At 40.0% G+C, this 19,169-nt stretch overlaps 1 protein-coding gene across 3 annotated transcripts in view; it reads right to left on the bottom strand.

The window, feature by feature from the left end:
- Positions 1–8,613, bottom strand: part of srfbp1 (serum response factor binding protein 1) — a 205,421-nt gene extending 196,808 nt beyond the window's left edge. Inside the window, exons 1-2 of one of the 3 annotated variants that reach the window (XM_043711584.1) lie at positions 8,503–8,613; positions 7,770–8,091 (exon numbers count right to left, since the gene is read on the bottom strand). In XM_043711584.1, coding sequence (XP_043567519.1) covers positions 7,770–7,829 — 60 coding nt within the window. In that variant the 5' untranslated portion in view covers positions 7,830–8,091; positions 8,503–8,613. Of the gene's footprint in view, positions 1–803; positions 827–7,769; positions 8,180–8,502 lie in introns of those variants that run through there. The other 2 variants (XM_043711594.1, XM_043711604.1) reach the window with 2 other exon arrangements.
- Positions 8,614–19,169: the final 10,556 nt, after the last annotated feature.

Raw genomic sequence — 19,169 nt, 5'->3', positions numbered from 1 at the left:
TGAAATAAATCATGGCTGTTCACAGAGGTTACATCTGCAGTTACATCAACCTTGTAAGAATTTCAAGAAGGGAACCTAACAGGGTCATGTTAATTTTCAATCATTATCTCTGACTCTATGTCTATATTAGGGTCACATTGGAAAATAGTTGAGGAAAGAACAGTGCTCAAGGTACTTCCATCCCCATTTTGTCTGATGTTAAGAATTCCACTGTATCGACACTCACTGGATTACTGTCAAGATGTCGCATTCACTGGATCATCTGATCTTTGCAACACCAACCATTTTTTATTTTGTTCCACTTTGGCTGAAGGGAGGGACTGTTTCTCCATCGTTCGTTTTCAAGGTAGAGACGGAATACAACAAGAACACTCAAGAAGGTCTACCAATTAGAACCAAAGGCCAATCCATCTCAGAAACCTTAGTACAAGTTCCAATTTAAATGCTAATACTGATCCTGGGACCTCAAATGAATCAAAATTTTAATACAATCTCTTAAAAGTCCGTAACAATTTGATAGAATTGCGCTGTGCATTTTGAAATCTATTAATCATGAAGGCATTTAACGGATTATCCAACAACTTTTCTTAAAAAAAGTGATCCTCCATCATTGTCCAACTGCTAGGCACCCAGCTCACAAATTCTGATCTTACTTCTGGTAGAAAATGACAATGCCAACTTTGTTCCTTTTTGGCGTAACTCCTGTCCAGTGTCAGGCTGATGTCACATACCTGCAATTTTATGGAGAGAATTTATGTTGTATTCTAAACTTTAAAGATAAAAGCTGCATATGGACAACTTACCATGATTCAAGGTGGCCAATGAAGGCCAAGTAAGCTTCTATGATTTCTGCACAAAAAAAAATTAACTACTGCTTAATTATGCTTCTGGAAAGTTACTTTATAAAAAAAAAGAGACGATTATGATGGAGCGATTCTTTTCAAAAGTGAAGAATCCATCTTTACTTTTGAAAATTCATTGATGGGATGTGGGTATCACTGGCTGAGCCAGCATTTCTTGCCCATTCCCAATGCCCAGATGGTAGTTAAGAATCAATTGTATTGACATGGATTTGGAGTCACATGTAGGCCAGACCAGGTAACAATGGCAGATTCTCTTCCCTAAAGGACATGAGTGAACCAGATGTGTTTTTCTTGTCAAGAGGCAATGGTCCGATGGTCATCATTGGACTCTTATTTCCAGATTATTATTCAATTCAAATTCTACCATCTGCTATGGCAGGATTCAAACCCAGGTCCTCAGGACATTACCTGGGTTTTTGGATTAATAGTCTTCCAATAATACAATTATGCTATTGCCCATCTCTAAGTTAGTATCTGTGTCGCTAATGAGTGAGCATACTTCGTCATTTCTCATGAATTAAAATGACCCAAAAGCCTGCTTTACGCTTATGATTGGAAGTTTCAACACCAAAAGAGTGGTAAAACACACTTTCAGAAACCACCCAATTCTCCTTTCCATCTAAAACTTCCAGGTTTCTGTAAAAAAAAATTCTATTCAAAAATTTTCTGAATCAGTGAAACACTTGGATGATGATCTCATTAATACAGAGTGCATAGAATAAAAGGTAAATGCTTGTGTAAATACTTTCAGATCCTATGCTCAAATCACAATTGCTATATTCTGACTTGGAGTACTTGCTCACACAATAGTTATTCAGAAGACCATAAACTCACCAGATACCTTGTATAGCTAAGTCAAAGACCATGTATGCCAGTTAGCACAGCCTCATTACATTCTCTCAGATTTGGCTCACCAATTCTGAAAACAAGTGACTGTCATAATATGTCAGGGGTCTCATTTTTCATGGCAACTGGAAATCATCTGATATTTACTTATAAATGGGTACCATACTAACTAGCATTGTAAATTATTATTTTCCCTCAGGTATTTCCCCCCCTTTTCAACATACTAATCACCACTTACACCTGGAAAAAAAAACTCAGCCTTATTATGAATGCTTGACCATTCCCTTAATTCATGCCTAATTTTCCTACAAGTACACCTCTTATCAGATTTCTGTTGTCACACTAAAATGGCCCTGAGTGTCTCAAATTACATGAGATTTTACTCTGACTGTGGTGTAAGACAATAAGACATAGGAGTGGAAGTAAGGCCATTTGGCCCATCGAGTCCACTCCACAATTTAATCATGGCTGATGGGCATTTCAACTCCATTTACCCGCACTCTCCCCATAGCCCTTAATACCTTGCGAGATCAAGAATTTAAATTTCTTCAAGCAGAGATTGATAATGTCCCAGCCTCCACTGTGCTGAGTGGCAATGAATTCCACAGGCTCACCACTCTCTGGCTGAAGAAATGTCTCATTTCCATTTAAATTGACCCCATCTAATTCCAAGGCTCTGCTCACCTAACGGAAACAACTTCCCAATGTTCACCCTTCCTAAGCCATGCATTATCTTGTAAGTTTCTACTAGATCTCCCCTCAACCTTCTAAACTCTAATGAATATAATCCCAGGATCCTCAGCCGTTCATCATATGTTAGGCCGACAATTCCGTGGATCATCCGTGTGAAATTCTGCTGGACACGCTCCAGTGCCAGAATGTCGTTCCTGAGATGTAGAGCCAAAAATTGGACACAGAATTCTAAATGGGGCCTAACTCGAGCTTTATAAAGTCTCAGGAGCACATCTGTGCTTTTATATTCCAACCCTCTTGACATAAATGACAACATTACATTCGCTTTCTTAATCACGGACTCAACTTGCAAGTTAACCTTTCAAGAATCCTGGACTAGCACTCCCAGATCCCTTCGTACTTTGGCTTTATGAATTTTCTCTCCGTTTAGAAAATAGTCCTTGCCTTATTCTTCATGTTGAATTTCGTCAGCCATTTCCAGACAACTCTCCTAAACTGCCTAAATCTTTCTGCAGCCTCCCCACCTCCTCAGTACTACCTGCCTGTCTGCCTAACTTTGTATCATTGGCAAACTTTGCCAGAATGCCCCCAGTCCCTTCATCCAGATCATTAATATACAAAGTGAACAACTGAACCCTGCAGGTTTGTCACAGCTGCCATTCCGAAAAAGAACCTCTTATCCCAATTCTCTGCCTTCTGTCAGACAGCTAATCCTCAATCCATGCCAGTAACTCACCTCATGTAGTATTCATCCTTGCTCAATTTTCTATGACCTTTGCCACACTCAATTATAATGTCATCCTCTAAAACCTTTCTCTGTTGACCGACGCATTGTCACTACCACTTCTTGGCTCTAACACACCAATTAACACGTAGCCAGAGTTTCTCCAGCAAAACCTTCTCTTCAATTCTGAACCAGAGTCGCGAAAGACCTAATCTTGGTCCACTCCTTTTTCCTCATCACACATTGCCCCTTTGTGACATCAGAAGACATGGAGCCAACTTTAAAAAGTACACAGAACACAGCTCCTGCCTGCTCACTCTACTCCACCATTGCTACTACATACTCAAGATGACTTATCTGATATCCAGTCTTGGATGAACCAAATATTTTCCTCAGGATAAATGTTATCAAATTATCAGCCAAAGTCACAACGTCAAGAGAGAGATTTGTCCATTAATTCCATTCCTTTCCTTAGCAACCTGATTCAAATTCAAGTTGAACCAGGCAAGTCCATAATTTTGACATCCTATTGAAATCCCAATTCATAATTTGATCCCACATTCTCCACAATGCGTAGATAAGCTACTTCCACAGCGTCATGTGCCTTCACATCTTGACCTATCTCCTGATAAAATAAAAGTCAAGTCATTCGTTTGTCAATAAAGATTTAACTACTCCAGTGGCTTCCAGGCCAGCTCTTCAAAGTCATCCTTCAAACCCACACCTGAAATTTATGATTGTCCTATCCCTCACTTTTCCCTGTGAGGTACTTCACCAAGTACGATATCAAAATACATAGGTGCTATATAAATTCAAGCTGTTGGTGAGTTTAAAAGTGTAGTACAGAATGCAAAGATAACTTTGACCAAGAAGATAATTATGTTAGATTGTATCAGTATTTGGCTAATTTATCATCACTGTCAAATGTCCATATTATGGAGTAACCTAAGAAGTGATTCTCAGAACTTTCTCCCTCTATAGGTTTATTGATACTTTTAGTCTAAGTCCTTCAGTTATAACATACCTTTCATTACCACTAATTTGCAAAAACACGATTGATGAAGTGAGGACACCGCTTCTAAAACACAAAGTTTTAAAGCGTGTATTGGTTATAATGCGAATTGTCCCCATTACTCTAAATGGTGCTATTACATGATTTTCTTATACCACAAATTATAGTAGAACTGACTGTCCCCTGAATATACCTAAAACATGACCCTGAATTGTACACAGGAAATCCTTCCTTGGGCTATAAGCTTTGCTCAGAAGTAAAAGTGCGAAGATAGCAAAGTTATTGAAGAAACTTTACCAAAAATTAATTCAGCAAAGGTGACACAGAATTAGGTTAATACCAACTATACCCAGTACTGCAGCACCCAGTCATTAATTCACTTGTATCCACCTAAATTGCATGCTTTGAATGGAGTCAACAAACTTTGCAACCATCACATTAAAAAAAAATGAAAGAAGACTGGTTAACTGATTAAACAAATGTTGGGAAACAATTCTGATGTTACCGGCAAATAAGTTTCTGTAGCAATCTACTAATGGTATAAGTAAGTCGGTATGCTGAAAAATTAGGCAAAGAAGAAAAGGTAAGAGATCAGAAACTTGGTGGGACAGACAAATCATAAACAAAAATATTTGAAGGAGATATCTGACTAATAGTCATGTGTTAAAATCTTCCATTTGTTTCCTAACGAGAATGTAAATTCCTTTGCAATGGGGCGACTTGTAGAAAATTCCTTGAAATACATAACAGGTCTCTCAGCATCTGCAAAGAGAAGAAACAGAATAAATGTTTTAAAATATTGTGTTCTTTCTCCTTACAGATGTTGACAAATCTGTTCATTGCACTGTATGTACTTTTATTTCTGATTTTCAGTATCTTAGTCTATTGTTATTTTAACTGTTATATAATTGGTAAAAATACTAAATAAAAGGTTGCAAGCCTGAAAAACTCTGCCAAGAAATAAAGCTTCAGCTACATGAAAGTATAGGAAGTCTCAAGATTAAGGGACCTTTGCAGGTTCAATTTATAAGTGTTTAGTTGAGATGAACAAGTTCAGCACATTATCTCCATGTGCTAGATCAGATGACTAAAAGCTTGGTCAAGATGAGATTTGGGAGTCCCCTAAAAGAAAAATCAGCAGAGATGGGTGGAGAAGTTCAGAGATTTGAGCAGCAGCAGGTAATTCTAGAGCTAAGTATCTGAACATACACGTATAATGAGTAAAATCATAGATTCTCAAGAGGCCAGAATTGGAGACGCACAGATTTCAGATATTTGTTGGACTGAAGGAGGTAACAGGGAGAGGTGAAAAGTGGGGATGAAAACTGTTAAAACGAACTGCTGAGTCAAAGCCAATATAAGTGTGTATAGGGATAGTGAATGAAGAGGTCTCAGAGTGATGTGATATGTGGACAGTAAAGTTTTGGACATTCTCATGTTTATATAGAATGGAAGATGGAAGGCCAGAATGAAAGCAACAAAGGCAAAGGTAAGAGCTTTAGCAGATTTGAGCAATGTTAGAGAGGTTCAGGTTTTGGTGACGATAGAGTAGATCCAGTAGAGGGCTCGATCAGCGATCCAATCACCCTCAAATATTTACTATCATCAAGTCTAGTGCAAAGTGGCAGCAGTGGGTATCATCTACTTCATGACTGCAGCCATTCACCAATGCCACCTTCAGAGCACAGTTCAAACCCATGACTTCTACCAGCTAGTGAGCTACAAACACATGGGATCACCACCTGCAAGTTCATCTTCAACCCACATACCATTTTATCAGAGAAATATATCGCCACTGCAACATGGTCACAGCATTAAAAATCCCAGAATGCCTTAACAGCACTTTATGTGTATGTAGACCAGTTCAGCATTGAGACTCGCCACCATATTCACAGCAGTTATGGATGAGTAATGCTCACACCCACAAAATAAAGAAAAATCATTTTCCACTCAGTTATTTATCTTAATAGAGATATGTCAACTGACATTTAATAACAACTGGATCAAAAATGCAAGATTTTATCAGATGAATGACATTCACACAATGTTTAAATTGGGTGGAGTATAAGAAAGACTGCCATGAGGCTTCTTAATACGACTTTCTACTCCAAACTAAACTAAAACGTCCAAAACATTTGAATGGAGTTCAATTCAGCTCATCCTTAGAAAAATAAATTTCAATTTTGTAGAAGTAGAAGAGATGAAAGCATTCTTTCTCTCTTTTTCTCACATATGTGGGGAATTGAAAGTACAGGGCTCAGTCTGAGTACTTTGGAAAATCTTTTCTGCAAGTTTAATGGCTAAGCATCTGCGTGGTGAGATGGTACCACTCTTCTCCCGTAGTCAGACAAGACAGAATCAAATTGTGATCCACGGCTTGGAACACAAAAATTATGGTCAAGGTAGCACTGCTCTGTCAGAGGTGTCATCTTTCAGATGAGACATTAAACCCAGGAGCCACCTTCCCACTTAGGTGTGCACAAAGATGCCAAAGCATTACTTTGAAGAACAGCAAAGAAGTTTTATCTGATACGTTGGTCAATATCGAGTGTTCAATTAGCTTCAGTGAAACAACTTATCTGACTATGTTCACCATTGCTGTTTGTGCATCTTTGATGTATGGGAACTAGCTGCGACAGCACAGTAATTACTAAACTTCAGAAATACTTCAGTGGCTGTAAATGCCACCAGATGTTCTGAGGTTCCATAGGATGCTCTTAAATGCCTATCTTTCCCTCATTGTACTCAGAGAATTGAACATTTTTGAAATTCTCTTGCCCCAAAGGCTCACAAATTCTGACCCATAAGACCGAGATCACCTGTCACGAAAGGAATAAAGGGGTATAGGAATAGGGTGGGAAAGTGGAGTTGATGTAGTTTGGTTCTGGTTATATTCGATGTCCAAGCCAACTGACCTAGAACTACACCTATTTATATCCTTAAGTACACAAAATGGAAGGAAAGTGAAAATATTTTATTTAACCAAAGGAAGTCAGGTGGTTTTCAATTTCCAGATTTGTAGGTATTTGTTCAACACAAAAAGAGACCAAAGTAAATATGTAGTTCATGGATTCTGTGGGTAACAGTCCAAAATACTGAGGATATTAAGAATTTTAAATAAAATCAGAAAATGGAAACAGTAAGCAGATCTGGTGATAGGTGAGGAAGAGAAAAGCAATTACTGATCCATTTCAGTGACCTTTTGTGTGAACTAAAAGTAAAATTTAGAAATTAACACATTTTTTAAAAAACTTCGGTCAGAGTGAAGTACTAAGGCGGACTCTCCATATATGCTGCATGGGCAAAGTATTTTCCGTACTTTCTATTTGCATTGGCAATATAAAATGCCAACCCACTGTATCTACAGCGAAGCACGTTTTCATATGGGCCTGAGGAACCGCTGGCCCCTGCGTTTCCGATGCAAAGTGATAATGCAAACATCCAGAAGCGCCGCCAACGACAATCCGGGTTTGTGGGAAGTCCCGAGACAACTCTTATTTTCAAACTGCAAAGATAGATCTGTAAAATAGTCAAACCTCCCACCCCACCCAACAGGGGAGTGGACAAAAAATATCCATAGACAGTCAAGAGTTTACCGCTAATTATACAGCATCGCGGCGTCTTCACCCACCTCATTGTTGACATTCACCGGCGCTACTTCTGCTGCTGCTGCTGCCGCCGCCGATGCCATGTTGCACGACGACGTGAAATGGAACACGGCGAGGAGCTGGTGAAAGGAAATGGAACGCGGCCCGGAGCTCGTGAAAGGAAATGGAACGCGGCCCGGAGCTCGTGGAGCAGCGCGGAAGGTGGCCCGGAGCTACTCTGCAAATCATTTGCGTTCCGGTCCCAATACGCATGCGGACGGCAATCCGGCAGGTTCAATACATGTATTGCATTTCGTATGAATCCAGTACTGTCAAAATAATCAACTTTATGGTGCGAGATGAAGCCTTTAATAAGAACAAAAGATGACAGATTTTTAAAATATTTTAATTTTTAATCACATAACTAATGGATAACAGAAACAAAACCCGAAATCAGAAACAAAAACAGAAATTGGTGGAAAAGCTCAGCAGGTGTGGCAGCATCTGTGCAGAGAAGTCAGAGTTAACATTTTAGGTCGAGTGACCCTGCATTGGAACGAGAAAATATAAATGTTGTTACTTATTTTGTTACACGTCTTCACGATTTCTCTAGCCTGCTTGTAGAAAAACAAATCATTTAAGTTATTCGGGGAGTCGTGCAGTGCACCAAACGTGGCTGGAAGACACCCTTGAAGAACTTAAAGTGAGGTACTTCAACTTTTACAGCAAAGTTGCAACACCGATACTTAGTTTGCAGATAGCACTCCTCGGAATTACCATGTTCAATTCCACAATACAGAGTGAATTAGAAAGAAATCCATCTAGCCATTTGACTATGAGGATGAAGTTTAAAATTATTAACTGCAGTTGTAGTTCAGTGCCCGACCATTACATTTCAAAAGATGTTCTAGTTTTATACATGCTTCAATTGGACAGCATGCGTGAAACATGCACGCATACTTACAAACACACGTAAGGAGCAAGAGTAGAGCATCCAGCCTGTCAAGTCTGCTGCCATTCAATAAGATCATGGTTGAACTGATTGTAATCTCACATACGCTCTCTGACTGACTCCTGATGACCTTTCACCGCTTAACAAGAATCTATCTACCACCGAAAATGACCGAATTGTTCTGGTATTGAAGGCCATTTTGCCCATTGTGCCTGCACCAATTCTGATTCAAGCCACTCTCCTGCCCTTTCCCCATACACTTGCACACCATTACTATCTAAATAATCATGCAATACTCTCTTGAATGCCATGATTGAACCTGCCTCCACTACATTTCCAAAAAACTGCATTCAGTATCCCAGCTACTTGCTGAGTGAAAAAGATGTTTCTCACACCGCCCTTGCATCATTTGCACATCACTTTAAATCTATGCCTTTTTTTTCCTTAATGAGCAGGAACAGCTTCTCCCTAGCTACTCTGTCAGCTCAGAAATAATTTTGAAAACTCAAAGAAGAATGTTCCCAACTTCTTTAATCTATCTTCATAACAGAAGTTTTCATCCCCAGGACCATTCTTCTAAATCAATTTTATGCTACTTTCAATGGATTTACATCTTTCCTGTGATGTGGCACTCACAACTGTACACAATACTCCAATTGAGATCTAACAAGTGTCTTGTACAAGTTCAACATCAGCTCTCTACTCTTGTATTCTATGATCCTATTAATAAAGATGAGGTCACTTTATGCTTTATTAACTGCTGACTCCAGCAGTCCTGCCACCTTCAGTGATCAGTGCACAGATGCACCTCAGTCCCTCTGGTCCTGTACCCCTTTAGAATTATATTCCCTATTTTGTATTGCCTTTCAATGTTCTTCTGACCATATTACACTTTTCCACTTTGACTCTCACCTGCCACCTATCTACCCACTCCAGCAACTTGTCAATATCTTTTTGGAGTTTCATATTGTAAGATTACTGTCATTTGCAAATTTTGAAATTGTCCCCTGCACACCAAGATCCAGAACATTAATCTCAATTAGGAAAAACAAAGATCTCAATACTGGACCCTTTAATACATAAAATATTCAAGGATTGCTTCAGGAAAAAGTGGTTCAAAGAAATAAGACCCTCTGAAAGAAGAAGAATTACCTAATCTCTGTTGTAGATGGGTGACCCCTAATTTTTAAACAATGTCTAGAATCCCCCATAAGGGAGCTCTCCACATCCACCTGTCAGAGCCCCACAGGATTTTTATGTTTCAATCAAGTTGCATCGTATTCTTCTAAACCATAATAGGTACAGACCTAGCCCATCCAAACTTTCCAAAAATGACAATCTGTCCGTTCCAGGTATTAATCCAGTAAAATTGCTGTGAGCTGCCTCCAGCATAATTACCCACAGATCTACTTATCTCAGAAGTTCTGCAATCTCTCACCATTTAGGTAAAATGTTTCATTTATATTGTTCGTGACAAAATGCATAATTTCACATTTTCCCACATTTTACTCCGTTACCTCTTTATCATTCACTTAATCTGTCACTATCTTTTTGTAACCCGCTTCGATTCCTTTGCACAATTTATTTTCCTCCTTTTTGTGTTGTCAACAGGTTCTGCAACTATACTTTCCATCTCTTCATCCAAGTAATTCATATGAATTGTAAACAGTGTTGTTCCCAACACAGATCCAATAGCAAACCAGTCGTTACATCATTCCCAACCTGAATAAAAATCCATTTGCATCTAATGCAGTGATTGTAATGAGATCAGCCAGGTGGACCTCATAGAATGTCACTTCCCTGATTGAGGCTGTTAATCTGGTCCAAACAGGGTACCCTAGCTGACAAATACAAACAGGAGGGAACGAACTCTAGTGAAGTCCTAGGATGCCCTGCCTCCACTTCATTGTTGTACATTTCCAATGGTTTTTACTCGCCTTTTTGTATTTATTAATAAAAAGGGAACTTTAATGTGATGAGATTTGCTATAAAATAAACTGATTTGTGGGGGAAAAATGGACAGGTGAAGCCTATGCCTGGCCAAACTGGCCATAAACAGGTCCAGGCAGCGGGCCGTGGAGGGGGTCATTAGGGCCGATTGCCTGCCCCTCTTCTGCGGTTATGTCAGAGCCCGGGTGTCCTTGGAGAAGGAGTACACGGTGTTCACTAACACCCTTGAGATTTTCAGGGAAAGGTGGGCACCGCAGGGAGTGGAGTGTATTATTTCCCAGTCCAACTCTATTTTGATTTAATCCCTGCCCTCTCCCTTCACTCTTTGATCTGCAGCATTGCCCTCTGAGAAGGGCACTGCTTGTCACTGGCCACTCAGGTGTTTCCTCTTTTCCTGGTGGTTGAATATAAATAAAGATTTACACACTTGTTGTTTTTCACTGTGTCTGACACCTGTACACACACGACATGGGTGCTAAAAGAAAAATAAAAGAAAAAAAGAAAAAAACAATTAGGAGGAGCAGAGGAGAACCGTGAATAAGCTGGATCATTGTCAAGTATTATGTGTAACTAAATGGTGACTGGATATCGGCCTGTGTGGAGTCATTGCACCTGATGTCTGCCAATTAATAGAACCAGTTCTGAAGACAAGATCAAGTGTCACTTAGGTGGGAATGGATTAATCAGGTGCAGTCAACATAGTTTTGTTAAGAAACGTTTGAAATTTATTAACTTAAGTAAATTTTGTGAGGGTGTAACAAAGAGGACTGTTGAGGGTTGTGCAGTACATGTTGTCTACATAGATTTTAACAAGGTTATTGGTAGGTTTGTACTTGGCAATCTGTTGGAAACGTAAAATCCCATAGGATTCATGGGAGTGCAGTGAGTTGCATATAAAACTGGCTCAGAGATAGGAAACATAAGGTAATGATCAATGGATGTATTTGTAAATGGAAAATGGTTTCTGTGCCATTCCACAAGGCTCAGTGATTTGGTTGAGTGGATGGAATAGTGCCAAATGTAATTAAAACAAGAGACGTGTGAGATAATGCATTTGGGGAGGAGAAACAAAGCAAGGGAATACACAAAGAGGGATGCAACTGCTGGAATTGTATAAAACACTAGTTAGGCCACAGCTGATTCTTTGTGCACAGTTCTGGTTGCCACATTACAGGATGGAAATTTATAAGAATGCTCTCCGATGTTTAAAATTGAGGCAATGAGGAAAGAGGCTTGGGTTGTTTTCCTTCGAACAAAAGAGGCTTTGACTTCGTTAAAGTGTGCTATATTATGATGTGTCTAGGTGGGGGAGACAGGAAAGACTTGTTTCCCCTAACAGTGAGGTCAATGAACAGGGGACATGGATTTCAGGTGATTGATAGAAAGATTAGAGAGGACATGAGGAAAAGCATTGTCACCCAGAGGGTGTTTGCAATTCACTTGATGGTGGAGGCAGAAGCCCTCACCTAGTTTAAAAGGCACGAGGATCTGCACCTTCTGTAACCTGCAGGGCTATGGATCTGGTTCTAACAAGTAGGATAAGAATGGAGAGTTTTGTTTTCTGGCCTGTGCAGACACGATACGCTGAATGGTTTCTTTCTACACTGTAACTTTTCCGTGGTTCGATTTTGTTATGGTTAATAGAGGTGTTCAAAATCACCGAGTTCTGATAAGAATAAATAAGGAGAATTTGTTTATAGTGGCAGGAGGGTCAGAAACCACAGGATACAAATTTAAGGAAGTTGCCAAAAGAACTAGTGGTGAGATGAGATTATTTTAAGCGTTCAGTAGATATGATCTGGAGTGCCCTGTTTGAACGGTGGTGGAAGTCGATTCAGTAATAACTTTCAAAAAGAAGTTGAAGAAGAAGAAAATTGTTGTGCTATGGGGAAAGGCCAGAGGAAGGAGACTGATTAGGCCAAGGACAGAGATTAGTGTAAAAGCACGGTTGAGAATTAAGATGACAGATAAGCAGAAGCTCAGATTCACACTTACAGACTGAATGAAGGCCTTCTGCACATCTTCAATTGTTCTCCAGAATGTAGAGCAGATTGCATTGTGAGCATCAAATACAATATATTAAGTTTGAGTATTTATGAATAAATACTGGGCCTCTTGCTGAGATATTTGTATCATTGATAGTAACAGGTGAGGTGGCAGAAGACTGGAGGTTGGCTAACGTGGTGCCACTGTTTAAGTAGGGTGGTAAGGACAAGCCAGGGAACTACAGACCAGTGAGCCTGAAGTCAGTGGTGGGCAAGTTGTTGGAAGGAATCCTGAGGGACAGAATGTACATGTATTTGGAAAGGCAAGGACTGATTAGGGATAGTCAACATGGCTTTGTGCAGGGGAAACCATGTCTCACAAACTTGATTGAGTTTTTTGAAGAAGTAAGAAAGAGGATTAATGAGGGCAGAGCTGTAGATGTGATGTATATGGACTCCAGCAAGGCATTTGACAAGGTTCCCCATGGGAGACTGATTAGCAAGGTTAGATCTCATGGAATACAGGGAGAACTAGCCATATGGATACAGAACTGGCCCAAAGGTAGATGACAGAGGGTGGTGGTAGAGGGTTGCTTTTCAGACTGGAGGTGTGTAACCAGTGGAGTGCCACAAGGATCAGTGCTGGGTCCTCTACTTTTTGTCATTTATATAAATGATTTGGATGCGAGCATAAGAGGTACAGTTAGTAAGTTTGCAGATGACACCAAATTGGAGGTGTAGTGGACAGCGAAGAGGGTTACCTCAGATTAGAACAGGATCTGGACCAGATGGGCCAATGGGCTGAGAAGTGGCAGATGGAGTTTAATTCAGATAAATGTGAGGTGCTACATTTTGGGAAAGCAAATCTTAGCAGGACTTATACACTTAATGGTAAGGTCCTAGGGAGTGTTGCTGAACAAAGAAACCTTGGAGTACAGGTTCATAGTTCCTTGAAAGTGGAGTCGCAGGCAGATAGGATAGTGAAGAAGGTGTTTGGTATGCTTTCTTTTATTGGTCAGAGTTGGGAGGTCATGTTGCGTACAGGAGTTGGGAGGTCATGTTGCGGCTGTACAGGAGATTGATTAGGCCACTGTTGGAATATTGCATGCAATTCAAGTCTCCTTCCTATCAGAAAGACGTTGTGAAACTTGAAAGGGTTCAGAAAAGATTTACAAGATTGATACCAGGGTTGGAGGATTTGAGCTATGGGGAGAGGCTGAACAGGCTGGGGCTGTTTTCCCTGGAGCATCAGAGGCTGAGGAGTGACCTTATGAAGGTTTTCAAAATTATGAGGGGCATGGATAGGGTAAATAGGCAAAGTCTTTTCCCTGGGGTCGGGGAGTCCAGAACTAGGGGACATAGGTTTAGGGTGAGATGGGAAAGATATAAAAAAGACCGACAGGGCAACATTTTCACACAGAGTGTGATATGTGTATGGAATGAGTGGCCAGAGGAAGTGGTGGAGGCATTTGGATGGGTATATGAATAGGAAGGATTTGGAGGGATATGGGCCTGGTGCTGGCAGGTGGGACTAGATTGGGTTGGGATATCTGGTCGGCATGGACGGGTTGGACCAAAGGGTCAGTTTCCATGCTGTCCATCTCTATGACTCTACGACTCTACTCTCTCACTGTGTTCTACACATTCTTGCTCTCCTTCAATTTCTCCCACTCTGCCTTCCACTGCTTCTGACACACGCTGTTTCCGCCTCGCTGTCTTCTATGGCCTAACCCTCTCACGTGTACACACACACTCTCTCTTTTACTGCTGCACATACATTCTCTCTTGCCTTCCCTCAAACTCTTTCTGTCTCTCTCTCTCTCTCTCTCTCCATGTTATTACTCCAGTGACTTGGAGAAACCAGGAGAAACAATGTTGGACAAGCCTTGAATATTGCATTGTTAGTATTCCTAACAACATGGTAAAGACATTAGTGTTCTTTTAGTGCTTTGAACACTGTCTTTTTTTTATTACAATTATCATATCCAAACAAGAGAGAAACCTGTCAGGGGTAGAAGGTTATACTTACAAACTTTATTCTCTTTATGTATGATTAGTTTATTTAAAACATCCTCTTTTATACTTTAAATACACTGAGTTAATTACTCATCTTTGCATTCAATTCATATCTATCTGTTTTCTTCCCCTGATTCAATGACTCTCTCAGGAGTTATGTAACCTTTTCTCGTGCAATTTGATGATGAATATGAGGAATGAAAGGGGTATCATGTGAAGGCATTTACTCGTTTGATAAACTTTGCTATGGAATGAAATTCACAAGGTTTATTATTTCAGGATTTAATGTGTCTGCAGATATGAATGATCATGAAGGGACCTAGTGAAATATTGCTGCTGTGTTGCTACAAATTAGCACTTTCCATCTTCCTGGGGCAGAGGAGTGCTAAAGAAGTCGAAGAGGCATGATTGCTGTTATCGTAGTGTTGACAATGAATTGGGAGTTCACTTGAGGACTCAGACTTTTGGAAGATGTACATTATATTGTGTAATTCTTGTAAATAAACACCAAGGTGTGCAAATTTTGGTTAAAATTTATAGAATGTCCACAGTGTGGACGTAGAAGCAGGAATTCGGTCATTCAGCCCCTCGAGTCTACTCTACCAATCAATCATGGCTGATGAGTTTCTCAATGCCACTTTGCCAATTTCTCTCCATAACCCTTGATCCCCTTCATGCTCAAGAACCTGTCTATCTCAGTCTTAAGTACACTCAATGACCTGGCCTCCACAGTCTTCTGTGGCAGTGAATTCTATACATTCACCACTGTCTGGCTGAAGAAGTTTCTCCTTATCTCCGTTCTAAAAGGTCTTCCCTTTACTATAAGGCTGTGCCCATGGGTTCTAGTCTGTCCTACCAATGGAAACATCTTCCCAACATCTACTCTGTTCAGGTTATTCAATATTCTGTAAGTTTCAATTAAGTTTCCACACCCCCCACCATCCTTCTAAACTCCAGTGAGTATGGACTCAGAGTCCTCAAACGTTCCTCAAACATTAAACTTTTCATTCCTAGGACCATTCTCGTGAACCTCCTCTGAACATGCTCCAGGGCCAGTATATCTTTCCTGAGAAATGGGGCCCAAGACTGCTCACAATACTCCAAAGGTCTGACCAGAGCCTTATAGAACCTCAGAAGTACATCTCTGCTTTTGTATTCAAGTCCTCTCAAATTAAATGACATAATTGCATTTGCCTTACTGACTCAACCTGCAAGTTTACCTGGAGAGAATCCTGGACTAGAATTCCCAAGTCTCTTTGTACTTCAAGCTTCTGAATTTTTTCCTTGCTTAGAAAGTAGTCCATACCTCTATTCTTCCTACTAAAGTGCATGACCTCACTTTCCCACATTGTACTCCATCTGCCATTTCTTTGCTCACTCTCCTAACCTGTCCAAATCCTTCTGCAACCTCCCCACCTCCACCATGCTACCTGTCCCTCTACTTATCTTTGTATTGTCTGTAAACTTAGCCAGAATGCCCAGTTCCTTCACCAAGTTCGTTTATATATGAAGTGAAAAGTTGTGATCCCAACACTGAGCTTTGCAGGACACCACCTGTCATTGGTTGCCATCCTGAGAAGGACCCTTTTATCCCCATCTCTCCTATCTGCCAACTTCTCATATCTTCTAGAAACAATAACTTTATTTGTGCTCTGTCAAACAGTAAGTAAAATAAATGTAAGGTTAAGGTGCCAGGTAGGTCCTAGGGTAGTCAAAGACAGTTTGATGATCTGAAGGACAAAAGCATCAGATTCAAGGGAACGCTTGTAAGTTCCTCTCCAAGACATTCACCATCCTGACGTGGAAGTATATCACAGTGTGGCTGGATCGAAATCTTGAAACTCCCTCCCTATTGGCATTTGGTGTCTACCTACACCAAATAGACTCCAGCGGTTCAAATAAACAGTTCATTACAAGCTTCTCAAGGGCAATTAGGGACAATCAATAAGTGCTGACTCAACAAATAAAGCCCTTGAATGAATAATAAATAAGAAGTCACATGATCACTCTCTTATGTAAATGCAGAAAATGCCACAGTTGCCCTTTTACTTTCATCCATCTCATTGCCAAGGTTCCAGAGACTTTTCCCAGACTGCAATTTACACTGTGCCGCTTCCAATTTAATATATAATATTTGCTGTTCATATCACAGATTTCTCTGTAATGGACAGGCCAAATGCAGACTGAGTAATTAATGTGTAGAACATCTGATTAATTCAAAGTTCCTGCTCATATTTGACACAAGGAAATGAAATTTTCTGGCCTGCTGGTGATGAACTGGGAGTGGAGAAGGCTGGCAGAATCGCTGGGGAGGTATTGGGAGGAGAGCTCTTCCCAATGCCATGCTGTATTTCCAGCTTGGCTGTCCACTGAGAACTTAAGGCCAATTAAGGGACATTTTCACCTTCTCAGGTATTTTGCTTGTGTTGGGAGAGTGTGACACTGAATGGAACTTGCTGGCCTTCTGGTGTGTTCCAGGGTGTTTCCAGAGGGTTACGGTGATGCTTCTTGGCTTCCATTGCTGGCTTCATCATCTGCTGCCAGAAGTTAACAACCCCTCTCCCATAATCACAAGGGCATGCCTGTCTGGCTTCAGCATCCCCCAATCACACTTATCTGCCCTTCGAAGGTGAGTTGATATTGAATTAGGAGCAATTAGGAGTTACAGCCACAGCAATAGCCACCACTAGTGGTGTTATGGTGTCACTGCTAAAACTCTGAGCCATCTGCCAGCTCTTGAGGGCCTTAATCAGATGGTGATTAATATGCCATTCTGGGTCCTGCCCCCATTTGAGGAATCAACTCCCGTTTTCAAGCCCACACGTAAGATGTCATCATCGGCCACAAAACTGAGAGTAGGAGCTCTTGGATTAGATTTAGCACAATCTGGAATTCCACAGCCAAATACTTGTGCTGGTTGAGCAGGCCTTTAGGAATTGTCAGGCCTCTGACTTTCTCATTTAGAATGGCAAATAACATAGAATAAATGACAGTAATTGAGACACAATACAAAATTATTCTATTGTAAATTAAATGCACCTGATTAACTGCTATACATTAAGTTGAATAATAAACATTATGTTGCATGCTTAAGATGAGGCAAACTAATGAGCTACAAATAATAAAACCGATGAGATAAAAATATTGACATTTAAACAGTGCCATTGCAGAACATAACTGATGAATAATCTCACAAATAAAGCCGGTACTGAGTATATACTGTGCAAAGTGGCTAGTGAGATGGAATGCTACAATAAATGTGAGCTAAGAAATAAACAGATGCAACAAACAAATATATAAAATTACTGGATAAAAGCTTAATGATGTGAAATCCAGTTCATTAAGTTGTTATTTTGTCTTTACTGATGTTGACAGAGCTTATCATACTGGCACACGTCTGTGCATATGGCCCAGCAGCTATATGACTTTCTAATCATTTATGTTTATGGATGAAAGAGCGTGGTGTGAGTATGCCCTAATTTTCTGTACAAGCTCCCTGGGGGTGTAAACTCTGTGTGAAGAAGATGGAATTTATTGCATGCATGGCATTGATACAATGTGGAAGGAATTATTAAGTAAGTAGAAGAAATGTAACAGCCGTCCTTTACCTTCTTCATTCTCCAAGATGACAAATGTTCCTTCCAGCTAAAACATGATTTGCAGATACTTCTTTAAATTGAGAATAATGTAGTCTTCTCTATAGTGGGAAGACCAAGGCAGAGAGAGTGACCACTTTGTGGAACTCCTCTCCCTGACTTCAAAGTAAGCCCAAGCATCCAGTCGCTTTCTTATTCTTCATTTGCTTCAATTATGACCTTTCTGTCTTTGGGGCAATGAAATGAAATTCAATACAAGTTTGAGAAATGGCCCCTATTGACGGGATACTGTGAGATCTTCTCAGTCAATATTAACTGACAATAATTAAAATTCAACAATTAAAATTAAATAAAATTCAACAATTTTATTGTAATCTCTGTACATATCCACCTCACCTCCAAACCTTTGTACCATGTTCTTGTTTTTTTTCTAATTTCTCACTTATTTCTTTTTCTTGTATGAGGTAACTATTCAGGATCCTGTCCTTCAGACTTCCTCTACATACAGCTTTTACATATTTACTTAGATCTGACATTGCAAAGTGAAAACCTTAGCCATTCAATGTGGTATGAGGTGTTTCCTTCCTTCCTTGCTATCAGAAACTTTCTCACTTTTTTTGTCATTTACCACCCACTGAGAAAAAGAACAGGAAATGACATCACTGTAGGAAATGACTGAAGGAAACCCAAACATATAAATAGAAAGCAGGCTACACCACCAATGCTTTGTCTGGAGTTCCACTGAACATGTTACCTAGCATAGTGATGACGTGTCTGAAAATGAACCTTCCAGCTCAGCAAGCAAACCTACATCCAGAACATATGCAGAATCTAACTTTTCCCAACTCTAACAAAAGTCTGGTGTTGCTGAATCTATGGAGTATTTTCACAATTTTCCTTTTTTAATTCAGATTTCTAGTTTCTTTGCTTTTGCCTCAAAGAACT

The sequence above is a fragment of the Chiloscyllium plagiosum genome, chromosome 2, assembly GCF_004010195.1.
Source record: "Chiloscyllium plagiosum isolate BGI_BamShark_2017 chromosome 2, ASM401019v2, whole genome shotgun sequence".
Taxonomy (NCBI): Eukaryota; Metazoa; Chordata; class Chondrichthyes; order Orectolobiformes; family Hemiscylliidae; genus Chiloscyllium; species Chiloscyllium plagiosum.
The sequence above is the reverse complement of the archived record's forward strand: the minus strand, read 5'-3'. Positions and strand labels throughout refer to the sequence as shown.